Source organism: Erpetoichthys calabaricus, chromosome 8, assembly GCF_900747795.2.
Source record: "Erpetoichthys calabaricus chromosome 8, fErpCal1.3, whole genome shotgun sequence".
Classification (NCBI taxonomy): Eukaryota; Metazoa; Chordata; class Cladistia; order Polypteriformes; family Polypteridae; genus Erpetoichthys; species Erpetoichthys calabaricus.
This window is the reverse complement of record NC_041401.2, coordinates 67,605,878-67,618,258: the sequence shown is the minus strand read 5'-3', so window position 1 is coordinate 67,618,258 and position 12,381 is coordinate 67,605,878. Positions and strand designations below refer to the sequence as shown.

The 12,381-nt window shown below is 40.5% G+C and overlaps 2 protein-coding genes across 11 annotated transcripts in view; one reads left to right on the top strand and one right to left on the bottom strand.

Moving 5' to 3' along the window:
• Positions 1 to 9,158, top strand: part of LOC114655592 (tapasin-related protein-like) — a 58,455-nt gene extending 49,297 nt beyond the window's left edge. Inside the window, exon 9 of the mRNA XM_051930967.1 lies at positions 8,754 to 9,158. The gene's annotated coding sequence lies outside the window, so the exon portion shown is untranslated. The remainder of the gene's footprint in view (positions 1 to 8,753) is intronic.
• Positions 1 to 12,381, bottom strand: part of rap1gap2a (RAP1 GTPase activating protein 2a) — a 451,901-nt gene that overhangs the window by 13,899 nt on the left and 425,621 nt on the right. For all 10 annotated transcript variants that reach the window (XM_028806691.2, XM_028806692.2, XM_028806694.2 and 7 more), the window contains 7 exons: positions 9,831 to 9,902; positions 7,850 to 7,936; positions 6,476 to 6,610; positions 2,261 to 2,398; positions 1,581 to 1,693; positions 1,228 to 1,341; positions 993 to 1,110 (listed from right to left, as the gene is read on the bottom strand). In XM_028806691.2, the coding sequence (XP_028662524.1) occupies positions 993 to 1,110; positions 1,228 to 1,341; positions 1,581 to 1,693; positions 2,261 to 2,398; positions 6,476 to 6,610; positions 7,850 to 7,936; positions 9,831 to 9,902 (777 nt within the window). The remainder of the gene's footprint in view (positions 1 to 992; positions 1,111 to 1,227; positions 1,342 to 1,580; positions 1,694 to 2,260; positions 2,399 to 6,475; positions 6,611 to 7,849; positions 7,937 to 9,830; positions 9,903 to 12,381) is intronic.

The following is a 12,381-nucleotide window of genomic DNA, read 5'->3' as shown; positions in this document are numbered from 1 at the left end:
GCATGCGCAAAACGTAGGTGAGGGCACAAAAGTGTGCGCTGTAATTGAAATGTTTTTTTTACTATATTTCAATTCAACCAAAGTGCCATTGAAAATCGTTCTGTGTGGCACGCATGCCATAGGTTGCCGACCCCTGGATTAGGATATAACTGTTTACACTTATTGTTTTACTTTACTTAAAACTTACTGTTTTACTTTTTGACAAGCAGGTCACAAATGATTGAATTGGCAACCTTGGATTTTTAAATCCAATACTACAGCAATTACACTGTCTGACTAATCAGTGACTTAAACGAGTCTTCCATTCATCCATCATTCATTTTCCAAGTCAACTTTCTTTCTATTAAAGCCTGTGTGGACAGCACTAAACACAAAGAAGGACCCGACCCAGGAGGTCCACATTTGCTTGCTTTTCGGTTGAAGAAGAAAACAGAATGCCTAAAAAAGTGTATACAAATCTCACCCAGTGACGGGGCCAGGGGTTGAACCAAGTCTTCTGAAGCAGTGAGGCAGGAGTGTCAAACAGCTTTGGCAGCCTACTGTTTAAAATGATCCAAAAGTCTTATTGCTACACAAGAGGATTGCACTTACTATATAGGAGGATACACAAACTACTGCTGAACTGCCATACTTGACCCATATGATAGTCAATGGGAGGCAAAACAATCCCTTGGCAGTAATGGGTACAATTGAGGAGTATAGCTGCTTCTATAACAGTGACTCAACACTTCGGATGCTGGGAGAGAGGTTGGGTGGGCAAAAATGCCATTGCAAGTTAGTTTGTACTTGCCTAACAAACTAAGCATCATGTCATCTTGACATCAACGCAAAGCCAGTCTGAACTCAACTATCTTAATACCCTGCTGTGTTTACGCACAGGTGCCATTCATCCTTCTCATCCCATTCCACCTCCGTGCATGTTTACATCCCTCTTTGCAGTAAGGTGCACCTACATCACATTCAGCTTCACTGCTGGCCCACTCAGCACTCACCGCACTCTCAAAATCCTCAAGGTTCTCCCCTTCTCCAGCCGCACTGCTGAAACTGCTGGTGCTTGATGAGGATCGGGAGATGTTTGTCCGTCCTGTGTCCTTCAATTTGATATTGGTCCTGTGGAGATAAGGGGGAGATGGAAGGAGTATTACGGGGTGTCACAAACCCAGGTACAGTTTCACTGCTTTATAATGATGCAGTATGGGCAGGGCTCCAGTTGTTATTCTAACTCACCGCTCCTTTGTTGTGCAGATTTCTGGAGAGCTAGGGTTAGACAATGTTTCCGATTTGAGCTCTAGAGGCACCTGGCTGCCATCGGGGGTTTTCTGGGTGTTGGAGAAGCTGTCACTAGTGAAACACGAAAGATGAGTGTATTTAGTCTAGTTTTTTTTATTTCCTGCTTGACATCACACTACTAAAGTCAGCTCACACAAATGTCATTGACAAGCCAGGGAGATCAGCAGAGGTGGACCTCCTGCAGATAACTACTCATCCATATCCAGCAGTCAGTCACCAGCTCCAGTGGGGGATTATTAACCTGGCAACACTTAGAGTACTGCAAAGCAATTTAGCAATGCTCAGCTCACCTTCGGTGCCTGGTGTCTGCTTGATTGTCAGATGAGCTGTAAAGGCGATTGAAGAGCCCTGAACGGCGCTTTGCTGGGCTTCTCAGTGGACTCCTTGCTGATATGACAGGGGGCTGTTAAACACAGTATTAAATGTATGGCTTCAGTATGTTCAGAAACAAGGTCTGTTCATCCATTGTGTTCACTTTTACTGTGATTTTTAAAAATATAATCCTTTCCTCAATTGATTTGCATCTCCACACGTTCCTCCCCTTGCTCTGTGTGGCTCTTTATCTCATCAACATATCTTAAGTTTAAGTTGAAGTCTATCGTCACACGTACAAATCACAATGAAATTCTTACTTGCATTTTTGACCACCATGCAACATATCACCTCTCTCTGACACCGTGATTAGTAAGTTATTACTAGTTAAACATGAACCTTACAGAGAGTGAGGAGGAAGTATATTTTTCAACACAACAACCCAGTTATATAGACAGGTCAGGGTATCAAATCCAGTCTTACCGTCCTGTGTAAGTGGCTTACGCACTGTTTCACATTTACCATTCTACGTTATTTTAGCTCTTTAATTTAAGAGTTGCCCTAAAGACAACTGGGCCATGACACTGGTAATGTGCCTTCACCTGCAATGGTTACTCAGGCCTTCCATCTTACAGACAGGCTTTTGTTCCTAACTCACCGAGAAAGTGGTCTTCGTACACTCTGAGCTGTTCTGCGATATAACTCCACTTAGGCTGCCAGGAACTGCTGTGCTCTGTTGCTTCTTGTGGCTTCCCACCATGGTCTCCATAGAGTGACTTCTCACACGAATTGCTCTCTGAAGAGAAACAAACACATATAACATAGTACGAACGTGATGTTCTGAGACGTGATTAATATTACCAAAACACCTCTAGAGAGACATGTAAAAGCTCCTAGCGCTGGGAGTGTTTATATTGGCCAAGATCTTCTGAGGCTATGACCTGATCAAAACTGAGAATGTGGGAAATGTTATACCATGTAGGACAGAAAGAAGTCTCTCCAGGAGAAGCCCTGGCAGAGGGTATATGGCTACTTGCAGTATGTGGCATACCAGTGTAACTGGACCTGCCATCTCCATGGTGTGAAGTGTAGGGTGCTATGGAAGAGCTAGTAGTAGTGGCACCCATATCAATGCTGAAGAGAAGTCAATTCAGTGCTTAAAATACCTGGTGAACTGCTGTCAAGAAAGTCTATGCTGCCATGGAGGAGGAAAAGGAGGAGTTGGGCGCATGCTCTGATTACAGCATGTTGCTGCACCCACCACACAATGAACCACCCGGATTGGGATCCAAGTGTAGTCGTGCAATGGGTGAGTGGTACAGAAATCTCCAGATTTAGGTACTCCTATGGCGGAGGTATAAAGTAAGGATGGCAGGGGACAGCAGAGAGTTAGAGCGTTAGAGAGCCCCCTACTCTGATGGGGGCAGCACTTCCAGCTATCTAATATGTGGCCCATTTTTAGTATTACATTAGTCAGCCTACCTGGAGATGGCTTAACTGTTTGACAGAGAGCTCAGGTTTGGGATTCCAGGGATGTCTGGAGCTCCAAGGGGAATTTTAGATGGATAATGCCAGATCTCCTGGGTCTACTATCAGTGGAAAGTGCCTGGAACTGGTTCATGAATTAGGTTTAAAGCTCCTTTAAGACATTCCCTGGGAAAGCCTGAAGTTGGGAGCATAGATGTACATAAGAAAAAGGCAGAAAGACAATAGAGAGAAGGAGGGGCCACTGGAAGAAATACGGAGGTTGAGAAGTGAACCAGCAACTCCACTTGGTAGTTTTTAAATTTATATGTCAAACACTAAGGATGATGGTAAAAAGGAAACAAGTAGATGAGTCTTCAGAGGCCCTTTATACTTTAAGCATCTCTTTTGATAAAAAGCCTCAGATAAATTAATACTTTGAAGAAGAAGGAAAATAAAGACATATTAGACTGATGACTTTCAAGACATTGTTTGATTTGAAACAAAGAAGAAAATGTCTTTACATACTTTGACTTGATTGATTTTCAAAAAAAAAAATGATTTTATTGTTTTTCATCAGTGTTGCGTGGGGTTCCATTAAGGACTCCATTTAGCCCACTAATGACCAAGAGTCTGTTGAGTGTGTGTGGGCAGCTAGTGAGGGACTGGCATCCCACTCATAGTGACCACCTGCCTTATGCCATCTGCTGAAACAATAGAGCCTGGTGCCCACACAGCCCACTTAACGTGGGCATGAAGATAAGCACTCATGAGATTTAACTAACAAGATCATAGAGTCCATCAAGCTTGTTTGGTTAGCTAATCTGCACCTTGTCCCAAAATCTCATCTCTTCACAAATCTCATGGATTTAAAAGTTGATAGAGTGCCTGCTTCCTCCTGCAATTGACCCAATAGTTTCTATAGATCCTCTTGACTCTTTTCTGAGAAGAGCTGCTTCCAATTTCTGTAATTAACACACTTCACCTCAGTCTCCCCAGTGTACAAGTACATGACTTACTATTTAACTCCTAGTATCTGGAAGATCAACTGTATTGATTCTTTGAAGAACTCTGAAAACCAGGATTAGGTCCCATCATAGCCTTCAATGTTCAGGGCTCAAGAGGTTCATTCCAGAAACATGGCTGAGTATGATGGACTCTTTGGTCCTTTTAGGTTATCTTCTATAAACTTCTTCTCATGCCACTGTGTTTTTTCTAATGTGGTGTCTAAACTGGAAGGTGTGACTTTGCGGACAACTTTAATACTTATTTTACAATTAAATAAAACTGTTTCTATGATGTAAATGACAATGAATGGAAATTCAGGTTTTAACAGTCATCTTTCACGTGGTGCGGCTGTTGGTGAGATTTCGAGTAAACTTGCATTCACCAGTTTTACTTCAAACAGCAATATGTAATTTTCCAGACACTTCAATTTAAATTTTAACTTGGCAGTTGTCTGTGTGACATTTGCAAAATCTCCACTTGACTTTACTATGGGAAAAGTACCTTCAGAAAATAGATGGCTAACTTGTCTTGTACCACATTATCAGAGTATGGTGGAGGCCACTTCCGCTAAGCTCTGTAACTTCGAGACTAACTGTCCACCTACTGTGAAGTTTCTTTTGCCTTATTTTCTGATTTTTAGGAAAACAGTGGTGATAATTCTGATGGAAGTTTGAAGAAAAGGTCTCATAACTAAACATTTCAAAGTCAGGAATTTGATTTTCAATAATTTAACACCAGGGGGAGCCACATACCTGTGCGTGATGTCAATTTTCCAGTTTTTTTTTTTCTGTGTATTTTACAAGAGGTTATTCAGATGAGTAAAAGGCAACAACTGAAATATCAATGCTATCTATTTGGTGCAAAGAAATGGAAGCCAGTTCAAAGTCAACAACACCTAATTTTAGAATCATTCTAAAATATTGCCCTGTGCACCTTAAATACGATAATAAAGTTCAGAAACTCATAACCTTTTGTGTTCATTTAATGCAATAGTTTTTAATGAACACCAAGGCGATGGTCCAGAAGGTCTGTGAGCTCCCTTGTTTGTTTCCAGATCAACTTCAAAGCCTTAAAGTGATTTTTGGGAAAAAAATATACAGTATATGATTAGATTATGGTGCATGGGGAATACTAAACTACACTCAGTACATCTCTTTGTGTTGATGGTCATTAAAAGAGAGGACACTGTACATAAAGGAAAGATTTAATGGCGACAAATGAAGGATCCTTAAAAGATCTATTGCTTTTGAAGAAACCAGTGTGATTCTAAATTTGAAATTTCAACATGCCATTGTGCAGATTACTACATTTTTGCAGTGATTGTTAGGATATAAGAACTTAACTGTGTATGTGAACAGGTGTGTAAAATGAAATCCAGAGTACAAAAGCAAAATTTGTGTACAATATACTTACTGTATGTAAGAAGTCTTCAGTACACAAGAGACAGAAAAGTAAGAACTTGACACACTATTTACATACACCGTCTACTGTACAGGAAATGGACATTAATAGGGTCTGAGATGTGTGTAACAGGAATGCAGGAGTGACCCTTCTACATACGTGCAGTATACACTTTGATAAAATTGCATAATAAAGACATGGAGGTGTAATAATCCAATGTACAATAGGAAAGGTGTCTCAAAATCTAGTTTATATATTGAGTGGGTTTACAAAATTTGAGTGCCTGAGAGGTGGGAGTGAAGGAGCTTGACACACATAGAAAATATCTGCTAGATGAGAGCAACAGATACATAAATAGTTGAGTACATATATAGACAGGTGCACACCGGGCTCAGTACTTGGTGTCTGTTACAAAGCTGTTAAAAAAAGGATGGCTCGGTAAGAAATAACCATGTGTATAGGAGGCAGCGGTGTGCAAGACTCAGGAGACAAGTGAATGAAGCCCAGATATGTGAATACAAAGCTGTACAACAGCAACAAGCATTTGAAAACCTGCTTTTCTTACATATAATAATACATAATACACTATTTTATATACATAATAATACATATAAGGGTGAGCAGAAATACTGAACATAATAGAGCGATGAGAAAGAAGTTAGGGTGTGTGTAAGAAATTCTCGGACACAAGAGCAAGTGTGCACAAAATGAATACAGCACATACTGTACATAAATAACCAGGTGTAAAGAAGCAACTAGGATCTACACCTCTAAAAGGATAACTATATATAACAATTTACATGTGACCGGGAGTGTTACTAGATCAGTGTACAGGACAGATAGGAATTTTAATTCCCAGGAACCCTTATTAGCTCAATTAACAGGCATTCAGACGAGATGCGTGTGCATCACAAGCAAAAAATATTGCATGCATAAACAACATATGTGCAAACGTTTGAAGATTACAATTTAGAATGAGTGCCAAGGAACTCTTGTCTACCTTAAATGACTCCAATAAGCCTCCATGGCTGCCATTCTCCAGTTTGTCTTCATCAGGCCCCAGTCCCATCATGGCCTGGGTGTGATTGTGAAGCTCATCATGGAGCGCATCCAGCAGGGCAGCACGGGTTCGACCCTTTGTAAAGAAAGAGAAACAATTAGTGAGGAAAGGCAACAGCACATGCCATGTCCAGTAATGCCCAATGTGTCTAGAAGGTGGAGTCAGTTAGTAGTCTATAGCTGTTAGTAGTTCTTTACATAGTGACAGTCTTCTCCACTTGTCAGTTTTAAATTAATTTGATCTTTGCGAACAAGTGTGTGTGCAATTTGTTTGTTGGAGGAATTCATTGGCTGCTGTGTTTCATTCCAAAAGAGTTCTTAATCAGGAGCCGGTACAGCTTTCTGAGTGAAGCTTTGCATTAATGACACTCTCTACTTCCCAGTGTTCATATTTAAACATTTCTTTCAGTGTTCTGCTCATTCTGCTTATCTCCAAGTTAGCACAATTATATTGTCTCTAAATTTCACCTGCTTAGGCAACTGCTGCCTTATTTATCTTTAAACAAATTAGCAGATATAGATGCATTTGACAGAACAGCCTACATTTTTATAGCAACATTTGCATCCATGTGTGCCATTCAGTAGCTGGCTGCCCTTCTTTTGCTATTTTAAGATGAGATGATGATGATACATTTAACACATTTCCTTAAGCTTATTACAGAGAATATTACACATTATATTTTTCTAGCCTGTTTTGAAACAGTTGGAGAAATTACTGATCCTGAAATGTCACTGTCTGAAATCCCCCCTCCCCCCACTGAATTAGAGCGTTAACACTCTTAGGCCAACAGAAAACACATATCCAGTAGCCATAAGTAAGGAGGTCAAATTAAGCAATTAAGGAATTGAGTGCGGCTATAAAAGGAATCCTGTAGACACCATGGCAAAAACAACAGCCTGTTTGACATCCTAGGCCACTTTAGGTCCAGTTTCTATTTGGCTGGTAAATACTAAACAAAGCTGGCTGCTTTTAATTTTTGGTGTTCAGCTGGTATCATCCATAAACATTCCAATAGCTAGAAAGTAGGCACATCCTGGTATATGCTAGAAGGCTGTGTATTGTTGAACATGTCTTTAAAAGAATATTTCTTATCAAGCCAATGCATTACTCTGTGTCCTGCCATCCTGTGTGTTTCATTCTGTGCCCCACCAGATGCAGCGTGTGCTGACTGCTCAAGAGTGTGACTGCATCACCTTGATGCAAGGCAACCTTGACTGTCTCCCTCAATTCAGATGATGCTTTGCTTGGAGACGGGCCTTTTATTTCAGAAGAAAGGGAATCGTGGGAAAGATGAAGACTTCAGTTCTTTCTTACCTCTAGTTTGGCAAATTTGTCTGACTTGTAGCAGGCATTTTCAGCGTTGATCAGTTTTGTGAGAAGGAATTCTCTGAAGTCCAAACCCTGCGGAGGGGGAGCAAGGTTACAAAGTGTAGTTTTATTTATTTAGTTAAACATGATGCCAGTGTGAACTGAGCTGTCTCCTAAGTTGCACTTCATTTAGTGAGCCAAATTACATCTGGCCACTTTGATTAGACGCATAGAGAGTGCAATTTAGTGTTGTCAGTAGTGATTAATGTTGTCCTTCATCTCTGATGTGTGCCCATTTGACTATGCTACCTTTAAGAGGGCACTAAAAACAAGATTATTTTATTATCTAGCACTACAATTTACTGACCTTATCTGTTTGTGAGGGTTACTCTAGGTTAGGGTAGGGGCAGAAGACAAATAAAGCATGCAAAAGTGTGTATGTGTGTGTGCGTGTGTGTGTGCACAGCAGACAGAGGTGCACAGATTAAAAAGGAATACTCAGCAGAAGAGAAAAGGTTAGAAATTGTGATGAAGCTGAAGTGCTTCAGAGGGATGTCACCTTAACGCAGCTGAAGTCATAGGGAAAGGAATTATGGGTATGACTGGTGGCCAATGTTTGGTTATTCAGCCATCTCTGGATTTGTTTTGTGCTGATTGCTTGTATTTGTGTGACTGGCTAATTTGGCTTCAATTTCAACCTTATTAGGCAACTTTCACTACAGTCAAATACACTACAATCTGGACATCAGAGAGCATTTTCAGCAAATCCAAATTTGTGCTTCCCATGGTAATTGAATCTAGTTTCACACACGTGTGCATGGGAGACAGCTAAAGGGCTCAAGAGAAGGTAATTCCCGGTCAGACCAGGGGGTGGCAGAGTATACTCATCCTTTCTTTTATATCCCCACAGACCAAATGTGGGAAATTCTGCCTGGCACCCATGACGTCACTTCCAGAGCAGCAGAAGAGCCCACCTCCTAATGACGTAATTTCCACATCCCAAGAAGTCACAGCCCGATGACCTCATTTCCAGTTCCAGTCCCAAGATCCCTCCTCTTCCTGGTTTTCACCTCTATATATCTGCCATATTTCCTTACCTATTCAGTTCTGTTGTGGACTTTTGTATGTAAAGACCTTTACATCAACCTATTTTCTTGCATCAGCAGCCAGTTCTCAATTATACGGGAGGCTGCCCCAAACCTCTGTATTGTGTCAGGGCTTGATTATTACCACACTGAGCTTGTTAACCTGCTCCCTCAAATAGTTTAGCAATTCATTGCCATGACATCCCATTCTGAGCTCCACTGCATCTCAGGAGTGGCCTTTGGCTTATAGCCACTACTACCATAAAGCTCCAGGTCTGAAAAATCACAATCCCTGCACTGCAGCAACTCATTCAGATCTCTAAATCTTCTGCTATTATTGGTCAGGCACTCCATGGTGAGGGTACCTGAATGTCTTTTCTTCGTATGCTCACATGAGTGCAATGGCCTGCCTCTTTAATTGCCTGGGTGCTCCATAGTGGAGCCCCCTGATCAGTCCAGTGGTCTGTCACACAAATCACCAAATGCCCTGACCTCTCCCCAATTCTGGCCAGCCCACCAATGCCATTAATGAACCCAGACTGTGTTCTTTAGCATATTATTAACAGAAAGTTTGATGACAAAGCAGCATAAAGCACCATGGTCCAGGGTGGAACCTGACAGTCATTGGAAGTGGACACTTGTTGATTCATTGATCTATCTATCTTTACCCACTGTGTTAGAAAAGCTTTGCTCTCTGTTGTACTTTGGTAGTAGGGCTTGGAAGTTCAAAAAAATGAATGGCACTGTTAGAAGCAGAGTGGTTAATTTTTACAAGAGAAACAATGCATTTTTAATTCTCTGCCTCCTTTCTTTCCTCATATCTTATCAATTATATACATTTGCATTGTTACATTATGGATTAAAACAAAGATCAGTTCAGTCAGACAACAGTATTCCCTTACCTTCTTAAACATGGATGGATTTGGCAGTGGTGGGCCAAAGCTGGGTACATCTTCCCGCGCTGTTACTGCCACCTGTCAATCACAGATATGGCTGTTGCTTAGTACATTTGAATGACTATAATTTAAAAGTAAACATCAATGCTGCCATAAAAAATTGAGTATATCCTTTTCACTCCTTTTTCATCGCCTTATCCTCCCATTTCTATGCTTTGTTTAGAACTGTCAGCGCTGGACTTTCACAGTAGGCCAGTTGGACAAGATCGCTTCTTACTGCCATTTTTCACTGAAGCCTGTCCAATTGGATTGAAATTAAGGCAACAGCAAACAGACTTCTCCTTCAGGGGTATTTTGTGACCATATTGCTTAGTACTCCAAAATAACCTTTTAAATATGATATCTTCCAACTCAAAGTAATCTGTAAGCTGGCTTGATCAGATTTTGATGACAGACGGGAAGAAAAACCTATTTATTTCCCTGTCCTTGTTACCTATATATGCTGTCAGGAATTATTAAGGGGTTTGTATGAGATGAGCTCTGTGAGAGTGCTCAGCGTGTGCACTGATTTCACAGGAGAGGAAGGTCAAAGAATCGGCTACAAGAATCTTCCTTTAGCTGAATAACTTTACCTCTGGCTTTGTTACACCCTGAGGAAGGGAAGATATTGGAGCAGTTTAGGTAAATGGGGTTTGGCTGGCACAGTAAATGCAAAAAGGGACCTGTTAGAGACCTGCCCTCTAGAGGATGGCAGCCCTGAGTGAGACTTGTGAAATCTGGCAACCCATGACAACCTACGTGATAAAACTGGGGCTAAAGCCTGTTAAATGTGTCAGAAGTGCAGAAATGGCTGGGGTGTCCAGGCAGAATTACTCTACATTGGCTTATTTTGTAAATTGAATGGTTTATAAAATATGCTGGTAAACATGGAGATAGGTAGAGATAAAGACAATAAGGTAGACTGCTCTTTGATTAACTGCTATTAAGAGTTTAAACCAAACAATACGTTGGGAAATTTAATTAAGTTGATGATAAAGACTTGCTTTGAGACCTGTTTTTCAGTGAAACTGACACTTGAGGGCACCATTTGAAATACGTGTGAGATTGTTTTACTTTCCAGAGGCAGAATAAACTACTTCAGGAAAAAATGTTTCAGTGCAGCTACAGTACATTTTGGGATGTATTTTGAGTGAAAAGATGATGAAGTTTGTCGTAAACTGTGGAATACTGTTCTGAAATACAAAAGCCGCATCATCTATAATGTATCACCACATACAAAACAAGCACACAGCCTGTGAGGTCGGACTGCTGCAACCTGCTCTATATATCGGGGGCAAAAGCAAGAAAAAACTCATGCCCAGCAGTCTGAGGAAATTACACAGAGAGTGGGAACAATGCTAGAAAAAGACATATCGTCAATCAATGTGTCTGATGGAAATGTTTTCGCTAGCTAGCTAGGGTAGTACGTTTCATCTAGAGGCTCTGCCAACAGCTGCATACAAAAAAATGGTTTAAAAATTGAAAACGCCGCTAGCCATGCCCAATAAATAATTTACTTTTTGCCTGGGATAAGAACTAAGAATTATACCACCATAATGTGCCACTGCATAGATGAACACTGACAGACGGAACTGGTAGTTATTACCGACCCAACATTTTGCCAAGAAGATTACTGCTACTTTGAAGACATAGAGGCAGAGTGACTGTGTATGTTCACGACAACGCAAAAAATGGTGTGGCTGCTCATTCACCTGCCTTGTGAAACGAGCCTTGGTTTACGCACATACACAGTAAGTCATACTCAGTGACAGACTGAACGTGGACCTTAACTGTGGTGAGTGACTACCTGACCATACCGAGGACACTGGTGCCATTAGAGTTAGAGTTTTCAACTGTGGACCTAGTAGCTAAAAAGCTGCACACATGTTCCCCTATTCCTGAACAAAAAGGCATAAAATTCTTTTCAATATTGTACAGAGGCAATCTGCAGCATGATTTCACTTCATGTTAACCTGTGTAATGCATAAAGAAAGCTTTTTCTGGGAAATATATCAATGCATTCTTTTATGTTTTAATAAGCAGAAGTAATAATTATGAATTAAGTAAATAATTTTTTTAAGTAGAATTCCTATTAAATTGAATTACTTATTGATTATAAAATGCAATCAAAATTTGTAATCCCTAGGTGGAGGTCCAAGAAACAGTTTTTTTTTTGTGAAAAGCCCTAGAAATCTCCTCAAAAAACTCTCATTGTGAGGCCTACAACAGTGAGCTCTATTAGTTTTTTTGCTTCTTGTTATTATGGTGAACAACACTCATGAATGATTATATAGGAGACTTGTAGAAATGTGGGAAGTGTAAAAAGAGAGGCAAGCCAGACAGTCCACGGTCTCCTTATATAAAATTCACTAAATCTTCTACTTAAAGCAACACAAGCCAATCAGGATCTCCACTTGATTTTTGGAGATACATTACAAATCTGGCAATTGTATTTAACTTATCAGACATAACTTCACCTTCTGACATGACAGCTTGTGAAATTCCTCTGTTTAGGCCA